The following is a 26,058-nucleotide window of genomic DNA, read 5'->3' as shown; positions in this document are numbered from 1 at the left end:
TGCGGGGAGGGAAGCCCTGATTGAGCAAAATTAAATCTGCAGAGAGTTTTGCATCCCAGATATTAATAACAAACTACCTAGCAAGTTGGGCCCTTCTTTCCACCTTCAAAAGGATGGAGGGGAGGAAGAACTTGTCTGTGGTTGAGCACAAGACTATGAATCAGAGAATCAGAGTCCATATCCCAGCTCCGCCAGGGAGCAGGTCCCTGGATTACAATACGCCTCAATGTCCACAGGCAACTGTCCTATAAAACATCCACTGATTTCAACTGCAATCACGATGCTCAGCATCTTTGGGAAAAGCCAGGTAGTCAGTCTGTGTCTGCCTCATCCGTAAAACACCTCCCTACCTTCCGGAGGCACCGGGATGCTAAATTCATTAACAAAGTACCTTCAGACGTGTGGGCGGAAAGTACCAAACAAGGTCAGAGTGTTATTAAGGGCACTGAAAAAGAGCCACCAGGGATTTTAGATCTCAGATGTAGTTTACCCACTTTAATTTCTCATTTCACACATACACGGGACATCAGCTGTGAAGAGCTGGGACAACTCACTCTATTACCTCAAAACAACTGTTGAAAACCCCACATAAACCTCAAAAATTAAAGTTCACTTGGACAATGACTCTGTCAGATATGAACAGGGCAGGGAGATCTAACATAAGGAGGTCCTGAGGGAGGGGAACCCCTTTGGCACCTCTTGCAGAGAGCAGGGCAGTAACTCGCAGGATCCTTCACTTGGTTTTGGAAGGGAGGAATTTTTCAATGGACCCAGTCCCTCACTGCTCTTTTGTGATATACTAGCAGACACACTCAACTGGCCAAAAAAAGTCTACTCAGGTCCTACTGACTAGGAACCTTAAGCAGCTCAGATTATTTAATGCTGACTGACCACTGGGAGAGGTGGATTTTGGAACACGTCCCTTATAGTCATGTGCAACGGTCAAAATGGCAATGTGTACAACCCAATGTGCAAATGTAAGTGTTGAGCTAATGTGCATATGAAATACAAGGCCACTTCAATTGCCGCTTCTTATTTCCTTATTTTGTTCTGGATGCTTCCCTTTGTGTTATGAAGATCCCTCCTGACCCAGCAATACTCTCCAAGCTACCTCTTTTTCCCAAGATCCTATTTCTAGGAAGCCTGTTGGAAATAAGTATATATCCTTATTACAGCCCCTGATTGGTGTAAACCAAAGAAAATAAAGTAATTGGAGTAAAGAACCAACAGGAAAATTCAAGCTGGCTGAGCCCTGGGCTGATCAAGCACACTAGTGCCTGCTTGTCTGTCTTAAATATTGTAAAGTCTCACCGCAGGATCACCTTTACATTGATACAAATATCAAACCTGTCATTACCATTAAACAAATGACAGCCTGTCTGAAAGGGTTAGCCTTTTGCTGGAATGAAACTACATGACATATTTGGATACAGAGCACATGCAGATCCTGCTAAGCCTTCCCTGCACTGCTAACACTTTCAGCTTTATTTCAAGAGAGCCATATTCTCTCCTAGAACTGGAGTGCAGCTGAGGGCTTGAGAGCATGAAGGGGCTTGGAAAGGACCTCTCATTCCCTCCTCTGGAAGGAGAGGAGATCCGAGCCTTCATTCCTCCCTGGGACTCAGAGGCTGCATTGCTGCAAGGACCAACAGATGACATGATCCTACACACCACTTTCCTGGAGATGGAGAAGAAATCAGTGATTCAGCATCTGCGTATTATCCTCCTCCAGTTGTGGATCAATGCACAGCACTATGTGCGGGGCTACAACACTCACACAAGCCCTGCCATCTCCCAGAACCATCAGCCCTAGCTCCATGTGTGTATTCCAGAAGGCAATATTATCTCAGGGATTAACTCCAGACAAAGGGTGAATTACCTGGCTCTCCAGAACAGCTCTCTTCAGACCCATCTACAAAAATAAACAGTGCAATATTTCCTTAAAGGCTGAACACTGCGTATACCAAGGGGGAAGTAAACCAGACGAGACCTGGTAAGGCCGCAGCAGCATCTCCTGGTGAGGATCACCATGTTACAGTGAGAAAAAGTTCCCATTTCAACACTTTCAGTCCGATCTTTTCCTGGTCCTACACCATGCCCTTTCATGGCAAGACTCTGAAGTCATGTTTGCCAAGTTACTCGGTTCTGTCCCTGACATGCTCTGGACATGATCCCAAACCATCAAGAAGCAGATGTCCCTATCCAGGTTGCCAGCACTGAAGGTGAAAGTTTATTACTGTCTCTTTGCATTTCCCTTGATATAAACAGGAAACAACCAGCATTAGACTCACTAAATAAAAAGCCAAACCAGATAGGCAAGGCAGAAGATGCTTCTTTTTCCATACACACCCTTTTCCCTCTCATTCACATACAAATTACTGTTGCATCCAGGTGGGAGGAGAGTTTGAAGAGGGGAGGGGGGAAGAAATGTTTGCCAAATAGGTTGAGGGATCAGAAGGCAGCTTTCTCATAAAGCGCAGGGCTGACCCACAAACTGCGAGAAAACCTCAAACTCCACAAGAGTTTCCCTCCTCCCCATTTTCAAGGTGAGAGCAGCCACAGCAGGGAATTGGTAGGCAAGTAAGGGGTCTAACCAGGTCACTCCACCCTTCTCTTCCCGCCTGGAGCATAACATGGGAGGGAAACAGACCTGAAATGTAGGCCATCTACAAAGACTGGGGGAGAGGCTTAAATAATATGAGATTTATGATCTTCAAAGTGATTAGCGCCCAGCACTCCAAATAAAGTCAAAGAGAGCTCAGCAGCTCTTGCATTCAGTTTGGAGTTGGGTTTCAAACCATGCTTCTCTGGCTTCAGTTTGAAAACTTGAATTGCAAGGTAACAAAAAAAATAAGCCACCCAAAACCAACCTCAAACCCCAAACCAAAATTAAAAAACCCACCAACCTCCACCCCTAATGAAAGAGCTCAGCACCTGATTTTACATGAAAACACTTTGATATTTCCATATCTCCCTTCTTCCTTTTTCTCATCATTTGAAATCTATTTGCTGAATTGAAGATGAATTCACCAGTAGCTGAGGTCAACCCAAAACGTGAGCGTGCATTTGGGCTCATGTTCATTTAAAATAATAACAACAATAATGGCTCAAGTCTACACATGGCCTTGAGAGGGCCAAGAGAGGGAGACAAAGAGCCATTTGCACACGCCTATGTCCACTCACACGGACTGTTACAACCCCATCCCTCACATCACTGCAAATCCCTTTCTGCGGACACTACCTATGTTCTGTGGAATCGACCAGATTAAAAAAAAATAAGTAAAATAAGCATGTTGACAGGCTTTTGCTTTTTAAACATTGATAACTCCCCAGTCTGGTTTGCTACTCAGTTACACGGATGTGCTGGCACAAATGAAAGGGAATTTGCGGTACTCCTTTGGTAGAAGGAGAAAAGCAAAAGTGGGAAGTGAATGCTACAAAAGACTGACATAAAGCCACAATCTCTTTTTGGGAGGAGGACGTTTCTATCAAGCAGACTCTGGCCCAAATCCTACTGACTGCAAGGCTGTCTGCCCCCACAGCTTTACCAGCATCCGCACATTCAGTGGCGTGCAGAGGACTAGGACCTTAAAGATAATGGGTCAAATCATCAGTGGGTGTAAATGTGCTTCACCACAGTCAATAACGTTTCCTTGATTAACCTCAGCACAGCTTCCAGTTCTAACATCTTTGCGGTGTTGCCATAGGAAAAGTTTGCAACACGTAACAATCTTGTACTTTCATAGCTTATTTCTATCTTGAGGGAATTTTCTTTTATCACTAGTTATAAGCAGATTGGATTCTTCTCTTGGCGTGTAGAAAGCCTGTGCTTTGGGCTCTGCAATCCACAGAGCTGGAGACACAAGACTTTTTGTTTTCAGCTGGGTATTCCAAAAACCTGGAAGATGGCTGAGCATGTTAAGACACCTTTGATAGGAAGTTACGACCCACCCGAAACCAGAGCAGCCAAACCAAACAAACAAACAGCAGCTTGCTGACATCTGTCAGACAAGAGCCACCAAAGCCAGCTTGAAGGACAGAAAAGTCAGGGCGAGAAGCTTCAGCTGCCCATCTGCTGCTAGCAGGAAGCCTTTGCAAAGGATCGCAACCCTTGAACTCGGGGAATGCACGGTTGGAAGCAGGTAGGTTTCTGTACTGTTAAGAGTGCCAACATCTGCTTCAAGTGCTAGTGACTGCCCGTGGACTTACAGCCCCTTTTGCTTTCCTCGCTCCAGCTCCCCAGCCAGCCCCTGCAGCAGACCAGGGGTTAACTCTCTAGACCTCCTCCTCTTCTCTACAAGGTCTGAGTACAGCCCCACTGATGGCCACAGGAGCCCTTAGCTCTGGACTCAGAGAACATTTTCTCTGTGCCTCCACAGATTCAAGATCTATATGCTCCAGAGGGCTGCCACCTTCCTGCCCTTGCAACTCTGATGTGAGATTTGGGGATTTCTTAGAGTCACATAAGAAAATCTCCAGGCACTCAGCGAGACAGGCGTTGCTTTTAGCTGTGTCAAGCAGGAGGATAACAGCAAACACAACAATGACAACGGTCCCCCTCACATGTTCATTTTGCTTGCCCTGCAAGAAGCACTTGCTTTTATCTGCTGTCCCTTTCCATACTGTCTTGTAAGAGGAATCTGCCGTTGTAGGCAGGCCTGGTCTTGACCTACGCACTCCAAGACCTCAAACCACCTCATCTTCAGTCCTTGCTGATACGCCTGTGAGTCAGCCCCCTGCTCTTAGCCTTGCATACCACAGTGCTTCCAGCTCCAGTGTCACAAGCAGTAAAAATGCATGGGGCTTTGAGGCAGGTTTTGCACATTTGCCAGTGTAACTGAGGTCCCTTTTGTTTCTAAATGACAATGGAAAAAAATTAAAAAGCCAGAAAAAGCCTCAAGCAAATGGTGATTTAAAGAAACTCTATAATTAACTGAACTTCTATGAAATAGGAAGGCCTGCAAACCAGAAGTTTAATCTGTCATTCTATCCCACAAGGGGAATTGGGAAGAACTTATGTGGTCTGTTTAATGGTAGCTTCTGACCTAACAGTTTTTATCTCTTAGTAGTAGCTACCTGGGACTCAGCAAGATGAGCAATGAAAAAACAGTAATTAAAGAAAGCAGGAGAATACCTGGTAACCCAGGGAGCATCTTACCTGCCTGTTAAAGTCCAGCCCATTCTGTTCATTTCCTACAATGAAACAAATGGAAAAATATCTCAGTATTAATGACAGTCAGCATTGATGTAAACTTTCCAGAACTTGGAACGCACATAACTGAAGACACGCTGCTAGCCCAGCTCAGTTTACTGTAAGAGCAAGGAGAGGAGGAGGAAGGTGGAGTCAATGCGAATGCAGAAATGGAAGTATGAAGGCAGCTTTTGCAATGTTTGGTGGTATTGGCCTTTGCTGGAGTATAACAGAAGTGCTTCTGCCTGGGAGATCCCTGGCCAAGCAACAAGGGTGGGGGAAAGCTCACTGACTGCAAGGGAGATTCCAGCAGAGGTGAGCAGGAGGACGTTACAAATCTCCAGGGAAATCCAGGACCAAGGCGTTGTACATAAAGCAAGAACTAACTGTGGGAGAGGCTAGCAAACAGGTGGCCGAGGCTGTTAACCAGGGATCTTCAGGAACCCGTGTGGCACTGAGTAATTACGGGATATCTAAAGGAACAGAGGGTGCCGTGGGGTTGTGCTCAAGAGGCGTCTCCTTGATTCCAAAAGAGATTGGCAGGCACAGGGGGAAAATCAGACAGGTTTCAGCCTGAAGGTACCGCACAGGCCCTCACTCATTCCCCTTTGATGATAAACATTCCCCCCCCCCCATCACACCTGCCAAATTCATCAAGAACATCACAGAGGAAAAGTTGTACGCTCCACAGATATGAATGCTTTAAGGGATTCCACGAAACTTCTTTAGTTGCAAAGGCAACCCCAAGAAACCTCTTCCCTTCCCTTTACAATCCATTCCCTAAGTCATTCTCTTCCAGTCCAACCCAGTTTGTGATAAACAGTCTTAAATTGTTCACATCCCACCGGCACAAGCCCCCAGGGCCGCCGCCTCCTTTTTTTTTTTCCAGTATAACGTTCCCCATAAAGCATAGCCTGTGCCCTGTGATCTGATCAAGCTTCAACACATCGTGTTTTTCAGTAGTTCATGTCTCTCCTGCAAAAAGTTGGAAAGTGGTTAAGAGAGGCTGTGCAGGCAGGAGTGCAACTCCAACTCTCCCATTGACCTGCTTTCTTCAACCGAACGAGCCTCTACCCTGACCTAGCATGCAGTTTTTCAGCTTGCACCATTCACATTATATTCCCAGGTGAATCAGCATGGTTCTTTGAGATCCTCAGTGGGAGTGTGCTTGGTACAATTATTCATAGATGGCAAAATATTTTAGAGTCGACGATAAGAATTTCATGGCACCCTGTTCTCTGCTATCTAGAAACAGCTCTGGAGATTTAATCTGCAACAGGTTAGGAGCATTGACTGTGGAAACTGACCTGCTTTTGTTGCTTTTGTTAGACTGAGCTGTAGGTCTTCAATGTCAAACAGTACCAGAACACTATTTCACAGCACAACAAGCTGTTGCCCCCACGCCCCCACCCCCGTTCTGAAATCTCCTTTATCTTCTCATTGTCTGCAACTCAACCCAGATCCAGCTCTGCGCCTTCTCCCCCAGCCTGTCTGCGTTTATTCTGTGCTAGAGCGTTCTGCCCGACCTGCTCGCCAAAGCTTTTTCTCTTCCCAGTTTAAGGTCTTTATCTTCTTCCATGTAATTCCCTACTCTGCTACAACCTCCAACGTACCACGCGCTCCCGTGCCTCTCACTGTAACCATCTGCTCCCTGACCACCTCTCTCCAGCTGCTCCCGCCCGAGGAATTTGTTCATTCATTGCGTTCCAGCTCTACGCCCCAAGAGCCAACAACTGCACATATAACGATGGGAATGCTGATAGTGTTAATAGATGATCGCAATCAGTATCCACACACCTGAACAGGACTGTGTGAGGATCTTCAAGGCCTTCAGTTTCTACCTTTGAAACCCACGGGGGGTTGATGCAATCTAAAGGCAGTAGCTAAAGGGAAGAAAGGCAAGGAGGAGAGATGGAGGAAATAAAGTTCCCAGTTGCTAAAATAGAACAGGAAGGAAAAGGTAATCTTCTGGTTTCTTGGATACAAGAGTTTCGCTCACGTTCAAATGCAGCATGTTGATGAAGCAAGATTCAAAGACCTTGAGGGAAATCCCTAGGTCCCAGTGACGATGGCTCTGAATCACTATCATACACCCCAAAACTTGGAACTTGAGATGCACAGCCGGAACGGAGTTTCACTCCACATCACTACCACCAGGCCCAAGCTCTCCAGCATATTCTTTCCTCCACTTCCTCTTACTTTTTCCTCCCTGCATAAGCACATGCAGCTGACAGCCTTCTACCTTTCTTTTTCCCTTCCTCTCCTACAAGGCCAGACACAGCTTCTTCCAACTCCTACCCTCAGTTCTCTTGCACATCCTACCATAAATCAACAGGGGTGTTCGGGAGCACCACAGCCAGGTATTTTGTGACAGCGGAGCATGCTGCAAACCTGCGTGGAGATTGACTTTAACTCAGTTGTAGCTTGGGCGTCTAAGTCTGAGATAACTGCCCCAGGCTGTCTTCGTAGACAGCAAGGAGAAATAGGCACCTCCAGAGGCCATTCATCTGACCTATCTTAGACGCCTATCTGAAGTTGAGATGAATGGCCCTCTGGAGATGACTATTTCTCTTTATTGACTACAAAGGGACCCGGGGCAACTAGTTCAGACTTAAATGTCCAACAGTGAGATATTTAAAACAGGGTGAGGCGATTTCTACTCCCAGTGGTTATGTAAATAGGAGCTGGAAACACAAATCTCTTCAACTTTTCAGCAGGACCAGTGAGTGTGTGTGCACAGATCTATTTGCAAACAAATCTCATCTTTTTCTATTTCAGTAAAAACTTGTGCTCGAGTAAAATTAAAATAACTCCAGCAGCAAGCCAAGGTTTGGGTATGATAGGGATAACATCTCTCCTCTTTCAGTTAAATCAGTAACTTTCCTACAAATATTTTTACAATAGACACAGTTTCCTCCCAGTTCCTATCAACATCAGGACTCACACTGAACTAGTCATTTCTCTCCTTAAAGGAGCGGGCTGTTCAAACAACAAGGATCTGCACTTAAGATATAATCTTTTCTAGCTCCAGGAAATAAAAAGAAAGAAAAGTGTAGCAGATTCTCTGCTGCTGTAAACTGCCAGAACTCCACTAATTTTAATGGAGCTTCACACCAGCCGACAACCTCCCTTCTTGCTACATCAGCCAGACACAATGGGATCCAAAGTCTCCAGCATCTGCTAGACACGGTCCTCCCCTCCTTAAATTGCATCAAACTGGGGAAGCCCTGGGATTTAACTGGAGAAAGATTGCTTTGAGCCCCTCTTGCACTACAGTTCCCCATCAAGTCAGCCTTCGTTCCCCTCTTTATGGGTGCTCTGGACAGGGGGAAAGGCAGCGATAAGCTCGGCTGGCTCCCTGCAGCACGGCGGACCAGGACTGTGCTGCTCTCCTTGGTTCACCTGGCAGCTGTTTTGCATAGCACTGGCATCAGATCTGGTGCGAGTTTGCCTGGGGAGGTTTCTCTGGGGATGGGAGCAGCAGAACAGTTCCGGACGGCTTCCCCCCACCCACTGCTGTTCCCCCCACCCGGAACGCGCCGTTTGCTCAGAAAACCAAAGACAAGCGCTCTATCAGAACCGACACGATTCCCACTGGAAGCTGCTGAGCCAGTCCGGCACTTGAGGATAAAAGTGCCGTAATGGGAGAAAAGTAAAATCAAGATTGCAGTGCACCTTCATCTTTGCAAGGCAAACACATGCAGCAACACGCAGATGTCACCTGTGGGGAGTGACAGCCGCCTGTGGCTTTTCACCCAACGACAAACACAGGGCTGCAACCAGAGGGCTAACCTTAGCCCCCTTCCCACCCAACTACACACTTAATTCACCTCGCAGTTTGATCTCAGCTGCACAGGAGGGACAGGGAATTAGAAGGTGATTTCAATCTTTAACAGGTGTTGGGGAATTCCCACAGGGAATCGGTTTTCTGCCGCGTGCATTTGGGAGGGAAATTCAGAACAGCTGAATGGCAAGGGAGGAACAGTGCCAGGCAGACACCAGGCAGGGGATTCGGCTGCCTGGGCTTAGATGTCTACCTTTTAGGTGTCTAATTCTGAGCCAATTGCTCTAGGCTCCCTTTACAGCCAGGGAGAGGAAGCAGGCACTTCCAGAGGGCAATTCATCTCACCCCAAGATAGACGGCAGGGAGATGAGTCACCCTCTGGAGATACCTCTTTTCATCATTGACTGTACAAGGAGCCTGGGGTGAGTAGGTCAGACTTCAGCCTCAAAGTACTGAATATCTAAAATTAAGATTAATCTCACCTATCCTCAAAATTTTAGCACTCCAGTTGATAAAGCACATCACCATTAGAGATTGACAAAGCAGGCCAGAGCACCTTTCCATGTACGTTTTCTAGAAGCTGAGAAATTTACTTGTTCACGTTAGCTGATACAACTATCAAATCTCACACCTCAAACAACACGTCAAGTTAAAAGATTACCCAAGAGCAGGTAAGGAAAAGAGTGGCAACAATTACTATAACTATAAACAATGCTTGACCCACATACTATGAACGAAGCAAAACGCTCACCTGCACTGAGAAGAATGTGGTTCTATTAAGCAAAAACGATATTCATCATCAAACACACTCCTCGGGATTTCAATTCACTTCAGAGACTCACGCAAGTACTAAGTCATAGACCCCACGCTCCCATTCCCAGCAGTCAGATCAGCGACTTCTCCAGAACTGGCAGGAAAAGCCCTGAGTGGTAGGAGCTTGTTTAAATCACCTTCTCTCCATTTTAGTGGCCATCCCCGATTCCCTCCAGCTGCATCCACTGGCCCTGGGGAGCAGAAACTGAAGCTGAGCAGACACCAGTCAGTTCCCTGGATCCTTACGTGCCCTGCTGCAACACTCACTGTTCCCAAGACTTACCTTAAGAAGTGCTTTTTAAAGGGAGCAGGGGAAAGCGTGAACAGGATCGGGAATTTTTGAGGCAGCCAGGTAGGGCTGCAGTTTTCACGTTAACCGTTTGCTCTAAAGACACAAACAGACCAAACCGGGGCATTGGAGCATCTCCCTGGGAAAATTAAGGCGGGTTAACAAGAAAAGTGAATCTGTGCTGACTCAGCCAGATGGTTACAGACTCCAGGGGAAGCTTTCACTGAAGTCTCAAGTGTTTCATTTGGGTGGAAACCCCTGGGTCATAAAAACGCCTTTCCCTTGTCAGCAATGCCTCAAAGAAAACCCATCTTCTAGTCCCACTCCAACTCTGAGCGCAATATACCCTTCGTGTAGGGCAGGGAGCAGGGGGAGAAAGCAGGACGACGAGTGTGGGAGACTCGGGCATTTTCCAGAAGGAAACCCGAGGGCAGCAGTTGTTCCCACGGAAAACATTTCACCTGCAGGTGCTGGGAGAGGGCAAGTCTCTTCTCTTAGACCAGAGGCAAGAGGCAGATCAGACCAGCTCTTCCTTTGCCCCTCTAATTCAAGTCAAACCAGCCTTTTGTTCCCCTTTCCCCTCCCCATCCTTTTTTATCCTCTTCCATAATGGGATGTTTAAGAAAAAAAAATAAAATAACCCAACCTCAAACCCTAATCACCTTCATTTGAATTTCAAATATCCCCCTCCTGGCCTCCCCCACGCCCCAACTGACTCGGAGCTGGGAATATGGAAATTTCTCCTGCTTGCCTTAAATGTGGCTGTGCTATGAAAATCATCAGCCTTATGCAAATCCTGAGCAGGCCCAATTGCCATAGCAACCAGCTGTTTCCAGCCCGGCTGCTGCTGCTGCTGTTATTTATTCGGGACTTGTCCTGGGGCTGTGCATGGCTGTGGGGGGAAGAGACAAGAGAAATCCTGGAGGCTTTGAGGAAAGTTTCACGAGGGAGAGCTAGCCTTGGAGAGCAAAGGCGTAGCCGAGGACTAGGCTTAGTGCGGGGCCAGGGAAGGCCAAGTTTCCTCAAAAGACTCTGGTCTGGCAATCTGTTTCCAGCCTCATATGGAGAGCTAACAACAAAAGGCACAAGAAACAAGAAGCGCACCAAGCAGCACGGCCTGAGCACCCACCAACTCATCTCACACAAGCCGTTGCACTGCTCAGTCCGACATGCCTTGCTTGCGCACGCTTCCTTTTGCCTGAGCTAGGAGCTGACACGGAGGTCAGAGCCTCCATACCCTACTCCAGCACGAGCCATCAAGTTTAAAAGAGACCCTACCCAGGCACCTACGATTAGAATACAACAAACAACAGCCTTCCCAGAGCCCAGCAGGGATCAGGGCGCCATTCTGCCAAGAGCTGTACCCATCTCTGGGGAGAGCAGCACCAGCATCAAAGAGCTTACACCCTGGCGAAAAGGTGGCAGAAGAGATTGGGCCCCTCACCTTGGAGCTGAGGAACACAGAGAGACTTAATTAAGCTCGTGCAGGGAGTGTGTGTCAGAGGCAGACAAGGGCTCTGTTTTTCCATCTGCCCTGATGTGGATTTAATGCAAAACCCACTGATATACAAGCCGGGGTACTGGGAGGAGTTTCTGCTTGGGTGGGAAATTCCGGTGTCCAGTTTCAGAGCTGCCCTTGCTTTCTTGCCTCCACTGCCAAGGGACCTTAGGTGTCTTGCGACAGCAGCAGAGGAAGGTGTCTCATGCTGACATCCTGCTGTGGGCACAAGCTGGCTGAAGCTGAGGATGCAGGGGGAGCAGAACGACATTCAAAGCAGCGTCCCCTCAAAAGGGACACTCTGCAAGACCATAGGAGCAAATTCATCATAGCTTTTTACGATTTTAGTTTTCCTAGAGTTTAAAGGAAAGGATCTTTCTTACCCTCAGAGAGAAAATGGCTGGTTTATTGCTTCCTAACCCACACAGATGTGTTACCCAAGCTGTGAGGGTTAGCTAACCCTGCTGCCATTGCCACCCGAGTCAGAAGCAGACCAAGAGCCCACCTTGCTAGCTCCGTGTGCCCTCCCCATGAAACCGCACTCCTCTGCCTGGCTGCTGCTCTTCCAGACCCCGGAACCGACAGAGCCGGACAAAGCTGCCAGGTCAGGCAACCACCGCTGTCCCAGGGAGTGATACCAGCTGCTCCCGAGGCAGCGATAACGCCGCAGGGCTGTCCTATATTGCACCCACACGTACACACCCCAGCTCCTCTCCCCGGGTGCTGGGGTGCCCATCGCGCACCCCGCCCTGGGCTCCTGGCCGACCGGCGAGTTCCCCGTGTTACAGGGTGGGGAGGGAAGATGTTCGGAGTGCCTGCAGCTATTCAGTTACCGATGGTTGTGTTTGAAGAGCTTCCCTATCGCCCTTTTGTTAAAGCTTTGGCTTCCCCCCCATAGCCTCAACAGATGAAATCAAAGGGAAGTAGCTTTGCTTGGTGTAACCTGTTTTGATCAAGCAGATAAACAGGGAACAAGTGTCTGACACAAACAAACAGACAGACAGAGGCAAGTCCCACCTCAGCATTTTGTTGCATCAGATAGAGAGGGCTTAGATAAACCACAAGAAGGGGGAGATCTCTGCCTCTCGGCTTGAAGACCAGGGGCGACACTCAGCAGTGCCAAGCCCCCACAGTTCCCATAAAAAAAATCAACCCAGAACTTGCTGGCATGGCTTTCATCAGTTTAAAAAGATGAAAAGAGCTTACAGCCAAGCATAAAACTCACGCTTGTCATTACCCCCCATGGAGTCAGCGGGACTGCCTGCGAACCCAGCCGCAGCTGCCGCACACCCAGCGGCGAACCACGCTGGCATCACGCAGGAAAGGGCAAAGAGGACCCTCAGACCAGAGAGATGAGCCGGTGCTGGGGCTGGGGCTGACCTACACGTCTCCTGGGCGATGGGGGAAGGCGGGCCAACCCATGGCCCTCACGGGAGAAACTCGTGCCTCTTCCCCCTCGCACACGTAGCGTGATAAAAAAAGGCAGAGTTAAAGTAAAGGAGGGCTTAACATTCACAGGACTGGGTAGGTGATATTCCTTAGATTTTTATTTTAAATCATGGCTTGTTGTAAAATAGCAAAATTTCGCTACAACCAGTAGTCGTGGAAAGGAGTGGAATCAAACAAACATAGGGTTTTGGAGAACATCTTACTAAAAGCTTTGAAGTGTTTTCTACGAAATTGGCATGGATGAAAAAGAAAAAAAAAAAAGCTTTCCTAACCTCCTATGAAAGATGAACAATTTTGACAATTTTCTCAAAAAAGAAAAAGCCCCACGATTATTTTAAACACTTTCAAAGCAAAACAATGCCCCAAATTACCCTTTTTCCCCCTCTAAGCCTAGAACTGGCTGAGATATGAAAGGATGAGATTATGCTTCTACTACCGACACTTCCCATCAGATCTTTAGGCATCAGTTTTAGATCAAGGGCTTGGTTTACAAAAGCATTTTGGCACCCAACTCCCTCCAGTATTTTTTTTGGTTTTTGGTTTTTTTGTTTTTTTTTTTAATTCTTCTTGGAGCCAGTCTGCATCTTTTGGTGATGAAAGGCCTTTGTAAATCTGCACCTAGAAGGATTTCCATTCTTTATAAGCTATGATATTGTTAGTTTGGTAACTGCCCTCTTCTTTGGAAGTATGAAGATTCCCGGGGAGCTGGGTGGATTAGTCCAATTCATTAGGAAACGGGTCTTCAATTAATGAGTCATTGGAAAACAGATTTTCCCACATGAAGCTAGTAAACAAAACACTAAACTATTTGGTGTTGCAGTAAATATTCCTCTAACAAAGTGTATAAGGGAAAATAAAAACTTCCAGGGCAGTTCAGTACAAAGAGCTCTGTTGTTTGTAAACAGAATGGTTGGAAAGGGGGAAAAAAACTCAACCCAAAATGACAAAGATGTGTAGAGCTTTTAGGTAAAGCGTGGAGGCAGACCCTCTGTGGACTTGGCTGGTCGTGACTGCCAGCGGCGCTGATGTGCTGGGTTACACACCTGGAATATAATATATACGGCTGTGCAACAGTGTGCGATCCTGCCCTGGCCACCCTCTTCTCTGGGAGTCCTGCAAGGGACCCATCACCCTGCAGGAGGGGTCCTGGCTGTTTGCTGGAGTCCGGCAAGAAGCTCCTGACTCACGGCAGTGTCTCTCATCACAGCTGGGTCTGATGTGATCTCTGAACATCCTGAACAGATCAACCAGTCACGGGGACTGCATCAGAAAAAAAGAATAATTTAAACAGGTTCCTTGTATCAGTCCGCAGGGAAGTGTCACTCTCTTGCAAATGAAGGAGATTTACTTGTTCTGATTTCCCTGCTTGATTTGAAGGCTCCTAGAGCAGAGCTAATGCTGCTGAAAACATTTTTGTTATTTTAAAACAAATTGACTTCACTTCTCTGCTTTCTTTTCTCAATTACCACTAGAAAGAGGCGCTACAGCTAACACTAATGGCCGTCTGGGAAGCTTAAGCTGAAAAACATATTTTACCCAATCAATCAGCTGTGGTGCCAGTTTCTCGCCTATTTAACAATTTTGACTACAATAGCAGCAGCCAGAGTCTCCCACTACATTTAGTAACAGCGAATGCCAAAAGCAAATACCGACTCTGGTAATAACACAGCTTTCCCTAATCTTGATTCAGCTATGCTATCCATCAGCTCTGTGTGCCAAGATGCATGAAACATTTCAGGAGACTCTCGTTCCCAATTTAAGGCCCTGTATCAGCTACCAGGGTTTTTCGAAAGAGCTTGGGAAGTTGGGGACATGTTTGTTGCTAGGCAGCTTGGAAACATTTATCCCAAAAACCGGCTTGGGGTCATCTGAAAGCCCTGAGCAGAAGCTGACCTGACCAAAGTCAATCAGAGTTCACGGACATGAATAGAACCAGATTTTATCTCTACATTAGATTATGTCAAATAACCCTGTTTAATAGCTAAGAGCACAGAGGATTTCTAGTCTTCAGTGTATGGTGTAAATAAAGGGGTAGTTTTAGTCCTATTAAAACATGCCTAGGGTGCTCCAGCCTTACCAAGATCTCATTTTTTTCTAGGTCCTCTCGAATGACAAGAGTAAAAGTGAAACAGTAAAAGCATTTCATGTAAAATTTTAATCTGCTGTCACACCTACCCCCACCCCAACCTTAGGGCTCTTCATTATTCAAACAACAGTGATTCTTCTACATTGTCTCTACCATTTTTAGTTTTAAAAGGTGTATATTTTTAAGTCTGTAGATGAGCCTCACAGTGTCTAATAATCTTAGTTTGTTGTACCTACTAGGTGCTACAAATATTTCTTATTGCTGTTTATTTGCCTAAAAAGGAATCTGACTCTGAGCCTTTGTGAAATTACAGCCTCAAGGTCTTGCATTCAAAGCCCACTGCAGGCAGTGGCAGCCAGAAGTGATGCCAGAAAATACCAAACTGATTTTTCTGGTGTGTATCACACCTTGTGGCAGTGCAGGAGTTGGTACCTAACCAGGCAGAAATCAGTGCTAGCACCAGCGCTATCATCTTCAAAGGATCGCCCTGTTCTTCAGCTTTCCATATTAAAAGAAAACTAAGGCTTCTAGCCACGGAACAGTGAGAGTCTGAGCAGCCGTCAGGTGGGAGTAGTGGAGATGAGAAACTCAATCATGCTTCAAGATGAAGAGTGATGAATTTTTACTGGAACTACCTAGCTGGATTTGATTATTCCTGAATTCCCTCCTATTTTTCTACATATATGTAGCCAAAAAAGGCTTAATCCCTAGGTTCCTGACACGAACCCTGTGTAAAACGAAGAGCTGTTTGTGCTAAACTGAACGGACCAAGACTATTTCAATGCCATTATTCCTTTGGCAAGATGCGAGCATATTTCCATGCTAAAACCGCAGAGGACATTACTGAGACACACACTGATTCACTGCTGTTACAGAAGGATCTTGCATGCTGATCAAGATACGAATGCAATCCTAGCCCTGAGCGCATTCTTGATCAACTCCCAGGCTGGTTGGAAAAGTGCAATGTAGCAGCAACAGGAGTCAAGCAAAGCACTGACAGAAACTTCCAGCACCCATTCCCCCCTTTTCTTTTCTTTCCCCTCCCTCCTCAGGCTCCCTCGCTTGCCCCCCAGGTCCTGGACCCTCCTTACCTGGCTCCACCTGGTCGGGTTCATGCCGAGTATCTGTGGAATCTGCCGCATCACCGCTCATCTTGATCTCTGGAAAAGGAGGCACAACTGATTTTAATAACAGGTCACAGTCCCAGGCAACAGGCACATGTGGCTTCCACTAAACAGCACAAATGAATGTGTAATTATAATAAACCATCAGACTTTCAAATTTCTGATTCCTCAACATACAGTCACTAGAATATTCATCAGCTCCGAGGATGCACTTTCCCTCCTGTTGCTCTTTGCATCCCCCTTGTTCCTTTTCCCCCTCCCCAATTTGCCGCTGTGTTCTCACCTTCCGCATGGTTCCTCTCCCGCACGGAGGATGAGGGGTTGTCTAGCCACCGGGAGCCCTCCCAGCCTCGGTGGCCTCTCCCCCGAGCTTTATGAGGGCATCCCAAACCAGCTGGTGGGGCTCAGTTTGACACCATCCACCACCACACCTCCCAGCCTTCCCCTCCTCTCCCGCATCCTCTCCATGTCCCTCGAGATGCTCAGACGGGCCAGTGCTTGGTGCTGTACAAAGAGGCTTGTTTCTCCCAATACAGCTGGTCCCTGTTTGCAAACTCTTTGCCCCGCTGTCTCCCACACACATGTGCTTACAGCCCTGGCAAACCACAAAGGAGCTGCCTTGCTCCCAAGCGCTATCCCCAACCCAGGAGCAAGAAGAATAATTTGCCATCAAGCTCCTGCATATTTCCCTCCATCCTTATCAATGCCAATAAACTTGTCATTTACCCTTGAAGTGATGGCTGCCACCACACCCGGGGCCACGTTCTCCTTCGGGCACAGCTGAAAGAAAAGGTGGGAATAGTCAACTTTACACTGGATTGCTCATCTCCTCCTTAAAAGAGGCAAAGTACACACCAGTGAAAGGAAGAATATCTATTCAAATTCAGATGGACACCCCCTCATGCTCTTCTACCTTTAGCATGGGAATTTTAACTCTTTCCAGGCTAGTTGGGGAAAAAAAAAGATAATAATAATTTTTTATAAAGAACCAACTGATTTGCATGTGCTTCCTGCAGCCAATCCCGGCCACAGAAATCATTCGATTTGCATTGGGTAATAACAACAGTGTGGAAGCTGGGCGAGTGTTTGCTGTGGTTTTGCTGGGGTAGAAAAGGCAGGTGGAAGCCTTCTCAAAGGCATCATGCAAACCTTTTCCTCTTTCCTATATATGCCTTCTATTATTTCCAAACGGGTGAGAAGTAGCCTCTAGCTTTTTATACGCATTTCCCTCTGTTACAGTAAAGCCAGCAGGCCTTTTTGTTTGTTTGTTCAGGTTTTCTTTTCCCCTATTCAGACTTCCAGTGTGCAAATGGAAAATTATCTACTTTTTGGACAAAATCAAATAGCTTTGTTTAGGTTAAAGTTTGAAACTCTTCCTTCAGCAAATGAAAAAAGGAAGAAAAAAATGGCAAGATTTTGTACTAGAGACGGACTGCAGAAACATTCACGTATTTCAGAAACTTCCTTTCTTTAAATTGTATTAAGGAGTGAGGGGGGAAAGGAGAGAGAAAGGAGTTGTGGGATTTTTATTTTTTTTTCCGCCTTCAAATAAACCCTCTGCAATTAAGACATGAACATTTAGTGGGGCTTCTAAGCATTTCTACTGCAGGAAGAGTAATTATCATCATCTTCTTTTCTTGTAATACTGCCAAGGGACCCTAACTTAGGCAATCTACAAAGCACAAAGTTTTGTTGGCTGCCAAAAAGTATCTTAAAAAAAAAAAAACCAACAAGCCAAGTTCTCATAAAACAGAGTAAGGAAAAAATCTTAAACCATGCAGAACTTTCATGCTTGCTTTAGTGAGAAAGTCTGCAAGCTTGCAAAAAAAAGTAACACAGGTTTCATTGTGAGCCAACGAATAGTGAATGAATGCATGTAGTGAAAATTATCTAATCCCCAAGACCAAAGAGCCCCTTATGAGCACAGAGCAAGAGACCAAGCAGGTCAGACAGAGCTGAAGAAGGGAAGGCACAAAAGCAAACCACAAGAAGCTCTCTCCCTTTTGCAGGAGGGACCCCTCAGCCCCTCTGCTATTTAAAACCTGGGGTGGGCCGGGAGGAAAGGAGGAATTGCAGCTGTGGCTTGATTACGTATCACATGCTATCCATCAGTTAAATTCCTTCCTCCTGGAGTCAGGAGATAACGAGATACCCTGTGATCCTCTTGTACATAGAACAAAAAATTTTATTTTCACAAGGATTCAAATTCCCATCATAAATGTACACATATTTATTACATTTTTATTACATAAATGGAATAAAAGTTTAATTATCTTGTAGGGGGGGAAAACTCACAACCCAGGAAGAAAAAGAAAACCCTTTTTGTCGAAGCCTACTATCTGAGTGGTTTGGGGCTGGTCAGCTTTTGTGTAGCTATGGCCAGGAGTGCAGCACCAGTCGTCCTCCAAGGGGTCCTTGAGAACAAGGAGCAGATGTACAGAGGAATTACCTTCTAATATGACATAAGTGGAGCCAAGATAAAAGCAACACCTTTTTATTGACACCCAAAAGTATTCCACTATGAACCAGGATGGAGCGATGCATCTGGATTTGAATACCCCCCCCCAAGCCTGATGAAATATCTCAAGACAAAACAGGCTGTAAGACTGAGCTCAACGAAATGCAGGCTCCACCGTACAGCTTTGCTAGGTTGGCAATATACAGAGTATAAGCAGGCTAGTAAAAAAATCTCTGGGAAAAATAATGCAGCTTCGGCCTGCCTAACTCCTAACCACAGACCTATTAGGAGCCGCCACTGCGGCCTGGGCCATATTAAAAATGTGCTGCTGTACCTCAGCTAGCAAACATACCTGGAGTAGGGGTAGTCTGGTTTGTTCACCCAGACCAAAGAAACTATACCAGTGCAGACACTTCTCTGGGGATATATCTGCATCTCTATTTTTGCTGAAACAAATGGTGTCAGCAAATAAAGCTTTCCCAAGCCCTTATTCCTAGTAGTTGTTCAGACACGGGCACTAGGGTAAACCAGCCCGATGACTTTAAAAGGCAAAATAAAAGCCAGTGGTGGTGGTGGGGAGCTCAGCTTGGCTCAGGCCATTACCTGGAGCCTATTGAATTTTCTGCACTTTAGGTGCCCGAGTCCCTCTGGAGGCTCCAGGAAGGTGCAGTATCCAAATGCCTGGGGAGAAGGCGGTGGTACACGCCAGGGAACACGCTGCTGCAGGGAAGGAGGGCGTGCGGAGCCCGAGCAGCCCACCCTCACATTGCACGCTGCGTCTTCTCTGCACGGCTGGGGAAGAAACAGAGCACACCCCTGCAAGCAGCTCACTGCAAGGCCTTGCTGCTCAGGGACCCCAAAACCCAACACGCTGAACTGCCTTTGCACGAGGGTGCAGAAACAGCCTCCAACCAGCGCTGGGCTCTGGCAGGTGGAAGCGGTTGGGCCCAGGCTGGCCTCCCTCGCTGCAAAAAGACTGCTTAAACCTTAGGCCATTCCGGCAGACGGCAGGGTGGGATGACTTGGAAGAATGGAAGTTCAGCACGCACCCAGCTCCGCACAGCTGCTGGCCAAATCCACCCTGGGAGTGATGCCACTGTCTTTGACAGAGGGCACAGTATCGATTTTGGGAATCTTCTCATGAAGAAAGAGTCGCCCACAAGCAAAGCAGATGGGTGGATAGGAGCCTGCGGGGGATGCGTCCCCGAGAGACACCACACACAAGCACACCCATCGCAGGTGCTCAGACTAGTCAGGCTCACAGGCTGAACCAAGACCACGAGCCTCCCGCTTCCTGCTGCCTCTCCTCATGGCCAGCCGCGCCGTGCCGGGGCTCCCCAGCCGCCCTCCTCATGGCACAGGGAGCCTGCCTGCTCAGTGGGGTGCTGGCTGGCCATGGAGTGTCTGCTGGCACCCCAGAGCCATGGAGATGTTGCAATGCAGCCATGGAGCAGAGGCTTTGGCCATCTCTGCTGGCCTGCTGGAGGCTGACACTGTGCTAGGTGATGGCATTGCCACAGCATCTGCCTTGCCCTGCAGGCCCGCCCATGAGCCCACATGCAGGCAGGGCCTGTTGAGGGGCTACAAGAACGGGGATGGACCCCTGGGTCTCCCCTGCACAGCAGGACCACCAAACACCCCCGCTCGGCTGCAGCGTGCCAATGGGTATGCAAAGGGAATGACCCTGGGACAGACTGATGGGTGCATCCCCCCTCTCCTCCAAACCTGGGGACAACACGCAGCATCTCCTGCTGCACACAGCACCGGACACAGGTCACTAGCAGGGCACCTGGCTCCCATACCCCCAGCTCCCTGCTGGCTGCCCCTGCCGCAGAAGGGGCTGTCAGGATCTGTCCTTCACTGCTGCCGCGGCTCCGCTCCCACCCCAGCGTCACCCTCAGCTCCAGCATGCCCAGGGGCGCAGTCCTTCCCCTCGAGCACAGGGGCTTGAGCTGAGGGCAGAAGCTGAATTCACTCTGTTGGTGCGAGCCGGAGCTCAGCACAGCTTCAAGGGATTTGGCAGTGATTGCTCTTGTTCCTCGGCTAATTGCAGAGGGGAGGTCTGCTCGGAGAAGACACGAGACTACCTAAGCTGTGCCTCTGTGTTCAGACACCCTGGAAGGAGTCTCTCTCCTTCTGACTGTCCCTGTTCATTCATTCCTCACTCAACCCAGCCTCCCACAGCTCCGTCCTCATTCATTTCTCCCTCCTTTTCCCTCTTTGTCATTAACTTTTCTCCTTCCAACCCACGTCCCATCTCGCTTTCACACACACACACACACAGCCCTCCACCTTTGCCGCATCTCTCTGTGAATTTATCCCCTCACACTCTTCCCAGCTGTATCCCAGTGACTGGACCCACAGGTCAGGCACCAAACCTCCATTTTCCAGGTACCCAAGAGACCCCTGTGTTCTGCTCGCCGACCCACGTTGGGGCTGGCAGCGTGAGTGGTGCGCCCACATTGTGGGCATGGCTTGGCAGCCCCCTAAAATAGGATGAAGGCAGCATCCATCCCCAGGTAGGAATGTGGGCACTTAACCAGGCACTAGCTGTGATAGCCAACTCCAGCGGGAGAAAAGAGGAGGGAAAGGAGGGAGGAAAGGTCACAGGAATCAGAGCAACCCCATTTCCTGCCCAAGTCCACGGTCTCAGCTACGTGGTGAGCTCCAGCCCGATCCTTCCTCAAGTGCTCTTTACCTGCATGCACAGACTCCAGGTTCACCATCCTGCTGGTGGAGGGAAATCCGCGGTGCGCCCAGCCTCCTGCCGTCAGCCCCAGGTTGCCAGGGGCTGCCAGTTTGCCCTCCCTCCTCTGCCACCCGCTGCCTCTCAAACCGGGCGTGGGTCCGCTCCCGAAGGGACCTAGAGCTCCATTGCCTGTTGCCATGCAGGGCCAGGTGAGCATGCGGCGCCGCGCCACGCCTCGCCCCACCTCCGGCTCCCTCGGGTGCCCTGACACCCAGCAGCCTGGCGCCCAGCCCATGCAAAAGCCTCCATTTGCATATTAGTAACTCGGGAATGGATGAGTCCCTGCAGCGCTACCAGGGCGTGGGGTGGGGTGGGAAGGAGGGAGGAAGGAAGGCGGTTTGCCCGCCCCCGGCTGCGCAGATACACCCCACAGCACCTGCCTGCCAGGCTGCGAGCAGGGGGCTTTGTGGGGGCTGTGCTGGCAGCCCCATGTCCGAGTTGTCCCCTCGTGGGTAGGCTTTGGGCTCTGCCCCGTGTCATGCATGGGTAAGAGAGGCCAAGGCATCAAGGCAGGCTGGGCAGCAGCCGCCAGCACCCAGAAGGGAAGGTGTCCAAGCTGTGGGAACAGCCCCTCCAGTAAGCAGCCCCTTCACTTCATCCCTGGCCATTCTGATAAACCCCGGGGTCTGCTCCGAGTGAGCTGTGAGAGCAGCCTGGGCAGTTGAGTCTGCGCATCCCCCACGTCTGGGCTGAACCTGGATGATGCCATATGAAACAACCAGCACAAAAAGGAAAGTTAAGAGCAGAAAGGTAACCTGACTCGGCTAAAGACGTGGGGCAGGGCAAGGATCAGCACATGGAGACTCCTCTTTCCTGACTCGTGCTCTGTGTGGTACGTCAGTCCCCCAAGAAGAGGAGAGAAGTGCAGACAGCCTCTTCCTCCTCCTCCTCCTCCATGTTGTTCAAAGCTGCAGTATTTAACTGACTTCCAGGGAAGCCAGGGGAAAAAAATCCCCTAATGTTGGCTTCTTTGGTAGGAAGCTGCCAGAGGCCAGATCCTCAGCCTACGCTCTGTGCTGTGATGGGCACCAACAGTCACCCTGACAGACCCAGGTGCTGCGTTTGCTCCCTGTCCCCACCATGCGCTACCTTGATGACCCCCACCATGTCCCGGGGTAGCGGGACGCCTGCCTTAAACGCCTGAGCTCCAGCACTGCTCAACCCCCTCCTGAAAGCGTTAACACACTCCATTGGTAGCTGCCAGGTACAAGCTATCACACATTCATCTCTCCCCGGCTAATTCACGTTCCAGGACTCTCAGCTTTCCCACATACTGCTCTCCCTCCCTGGAAAGACAGGTTTCTCTGAAGAGATGGGTGGGCGGGCAGGCAGGCTCTCCAAGCCTCACCTCCAACCCAGTCCAATGTTATGGGGCTGGAGTGCCTGCCCTCGGCGTGCATGGCCAGAGAGGACATCCTCAGGAGAGGGCAACACGCTGGGAGGAAAGGGCGGATGTGTTAAACGAAACTCTAACAAGGAAAAAGAGGAGGAAAGTGGGGGGAGAGCTGGAAGGGGGAAAGCAGGCTGGAGGGAAGTTCCTGGGTCAGACCAGCGTTTGCAGGACAGGGCACAACGGGAGATTTCTGTGGGCTGCGTTTAGCACTGCTCCAGGAAGCAGAAAGGTGACACGGGGTGGTTTGCGCAGGCAGCTTGTTTCGAGCTGCTGGAGGGGCTGGACTCCTGCCACCGATCCTGAGCCTGTGGCGGAGCCCCAGCCATTCAGGCCCTGATCCTCGGGGCGTTCCTGGGCAGCTGCTGGTCTGTTTTCTAGTGTTTTCGGCATGACCCCCACCTCTGGGTTTTCCCCATCTTGAAGACTGACGCGATCAGGTGTCTTTGCTGCGTCAAACATGGATTTGCTGGTGGCTCCCAGCCAGCTTGAAGGGCCTCTGGGGCACAGGAGAAAGGCCCTGGGAAGGCTGGGGACCGCGAGAGCTCTCCTTCCCCCCACATCAGAGCACCTTTTGTATACCAACTGGCAGATTCACTTGTCACTGCTCTTTTCTCTCTTATTCCTGTGCTTGCCCCTTGCTCCAGAGCTGAGCAGCCTGTCCCGGAGCCCCAGGGAGGCAAGTCCTCCGCGGTGGCACCTCCAGCCGGCCGGGATTGCGGGCATCCTCCGGCTGGGGATGTTGTCCCGGCCGCGGGCAGGGCCGCAGTGCCCTCTCCTGGCCCTGCAGACGCTGCCAAATACAACCGGGAATCCTCCAGCTACCAGTCCTGCTCTGCAGCTGGTGGGATCTGTTTTTTCTGACTATTATTTTGTGGTCAGTGGAACACGAGGAAAAAAATCAAGTATTTCAGTGCTTTTCTCCCCAAAGGGCTGTAGGAGCTTCAGTGATATGCTATGCAGGCAAGAGAGAATACACCCTCCTTATTAAGCTACTCGAACCACCTCTGCTCCCAGAGACAGAAAAAATAGGGGAGGGATCCCAGCATCACCACTCCTTTCTGCTGGGGAAATAAGACCACCTTCTCCAGGCAAAGGCAGATGTGCTTTAACTCTGTCCTGAGGTGATCACTCCCAGATGCCAGCAGATATACTGCTCTTTTTTTTTCTCCATGGCCATCAATGAACGATCTATCCGCTCTCATCCTTGCTGTATGCATGTGTTCCTCAACCTGCTGCTGGTGTTTATTTCCTTCTTGGAGGAAGATAAGCTCTGCAGATAGCACTTGATTTATGGCGTATGGCCTTCGGACGGGCCCTGAAAGCACGAACTGCAGAAAGATGTTAGAAAATCCCCCACTGCTTTTTCCTAGCAGCAAGGATTTACACCAGTGCTCCTGACCAGCTGCGCCTTCTCTCTCTGCCAGGAAGGTCTCCTGTCTCCACCTGCAACAGCTGCTTTGCGAGGGTGTTACCAAGAAGAAGGATTTTTCTTTGGAAGGGCAAATGCAGTGCGATTCTAGCAAGGCTGGGGATGCGGCGACACCCTGCGGGGCCCGAGCTGCAGGGCTGTGGGGGCATGGACCGCATCCACGCCCGCTCCCTGCCGCCGGGCACCGCCGCCGCCCGCCCCGGCCGGGGGGGGCTCAGCCGCCGCCTCTACCCCCGCAACGCCCTTCGCCTCCCAGCGCAGAGCCGCGCTCCGCCAGCACCCACTTGTGGAGACCAGGAAATCTGCACCGGGCCGGGCTGCCCCGGGCACAGCCCCCGGCCCCGGGCACAGCCCCCAGCCCCGGGAATAGCCCCCAGCCCCGGGCACAGCCCCCAGCCCCGGGCACGGCCCCCAGCCCCGGGAATAGCCCCCAGCCCCGGGCACGGCCCCCAGCCCCGGGAATAGCCCCCAGCCCCGGGCACAGCCCCCAGCCCCGGGCACGGCCCCCAGCCCCGGGAATAGCCCCCAGGCCCCGGGCACGGCCCCCAGCCCCGGGAATAGCCCCCAGCCCCGGGCACAGCCCCCAGCCCCGGGCACGGCCCCCAGCCCCGGGTACAGCCCCCAGCCCCGGGCACAGCCCCCAGGCCCCGGGAATAGCCCCCAGCCCCGGGTACAGCCCCCAGCCCCGGGAATAGCCCCCAGCCCCGGGCACAGCCCTCAGCCCCGGGCACAGCCCCCAGGCCCCGGGAATAGCCCCCAGCCCCGGGCACAGCCCCCAGGCCCCGGGCACGGCCCCCAGCCCCGGGAATAGCCCCCAGCCCCGGGCACAGCCCCCAGGCCCCGGGCACGGCCCCCAGCCCCGGGAATAGCCCCCAGCCCCGGGCACAGCCCCCAGGCCCCGGGAATAGCCCCCAGCCCCGGGAATAGCCCCCAGCCCCGGGCACAGCCCCCAGGCCCCGGGAATAGCCCCCAGCCCCGGGAATAGCCCCCAGCCCCGGCACAGCCCCCAGGCCCCGGGAATAGCCCCCAGCCCCGGGAATAGCCCCCAGGCCCCGGGAATAGCCCCCAGCCCCGGGCACAGCCCCCAGCCCCAGCCCGGGCTGCCCCAGGGCTCCACCGCCCACAGGGCAAGCAGCCGGTGCCCCCCGCCATTCCCGAGCCCCCCCGACCGACCTTTCGGACCCCTTTTACCCCCACTAGCCTCAGGGCAGGCAGGTGGCGTTGGCTACGGGAAAGAGGAGGTTTGGGTTGTGGCACACTCAAGGGACGTGGCCCAGTTGCTCGCCTCCCCTCAAAGCCCAGCTCCGCCAGGGCGTGCACAAATCCAGGAATTACTATCGAGTTGAGCTCAGCATATAGTGCCCATCGTTATTTAGAGTCCATGTCCTTTACTTATCTGCTGCTCCCAGAGCTCCCATGGCACGGCGCTGGCCCTGCTGCATGCAGACGCTCAAAAGACCCTCTGACCTGCGCTGCTGAACATGGGTCCAGGTCATAAAAGGCGCTTCCATCACCCCACAGAGCCGAGGCGATGGTTTTGCATTGCTGTGCACCATGCTGCTTTCCTGAGGTGGCCTGGGAATACCCCAGCTCAGCGCTGCCAAAAGATCCAGGGAAGGGCTGGGATGTCTCTATGACCCCAGGGCCTCACCACTACAAAATCAGTGCATTCAAGCTTGCCAGGATGTGACCCAATGCTCCCAAAGCAAGCCCCTGTCCCCTCCCAGCAGCCCCGTACAAGAAGCAGGAGTGGAAATGGGCCACACAGGGCTCCCAGCAGAAAGGCACGCAGCCG

The 26,058-nt window shown here is 50.4% G+C and overlaps 1 protein-coding gene across 1 annotated transcript in view; it reads right to left on the bottom strand.

The window, feature by feature from the left end:
* Positions 1-21,676, bottom strand: part of POU2F3 (POU class 2 homeobox 3) — a 41,853-nt gene extending 20,177 nt beyond the window's left edge. The window contains exons 1-4 of the mRNA XM_054223083.1: positions 21,391-21,676; positions 16,961-17,014; positions 16,202-16,270; positions 5,159-5,193 (exon numbers count right to left, since the gene is read on the bottom strand). Of these exons, the coding sequence (XP_054079058.1) occupies positions 5,159-5,193; positions 16,202-16,270; positions 16,961-17,014; positions 21,391-21,676 (444 nt within the window). The remainder of the gene's footprint in view (positions 1-5,158; positions 5,194-16,201; positions 16,271-16,960; positions 17,015-21,390) is intronic.
* Between the last annotated feature and the right edge of the window lie 4,382 nt (positions 21,677-26,058).

This window comes from Rissa tridactyla, chromosome 17, assembly GCF_028500815.1.
Source record: "Rissa tridactyla isolate bRisTri1 chromosome 17, bRisTri1.patW.cur.20221130, whole genome shotgun sequence".
Taxonomy (NCBI): Eukaryota; Metazoa; Chordata; class Aves; order Charadriiformes; family Laridae; genus Rissa; species Rissa tridactyla.
This window is presented reverse-complemented; position numbering and strand designations above follow the sequence as displayed.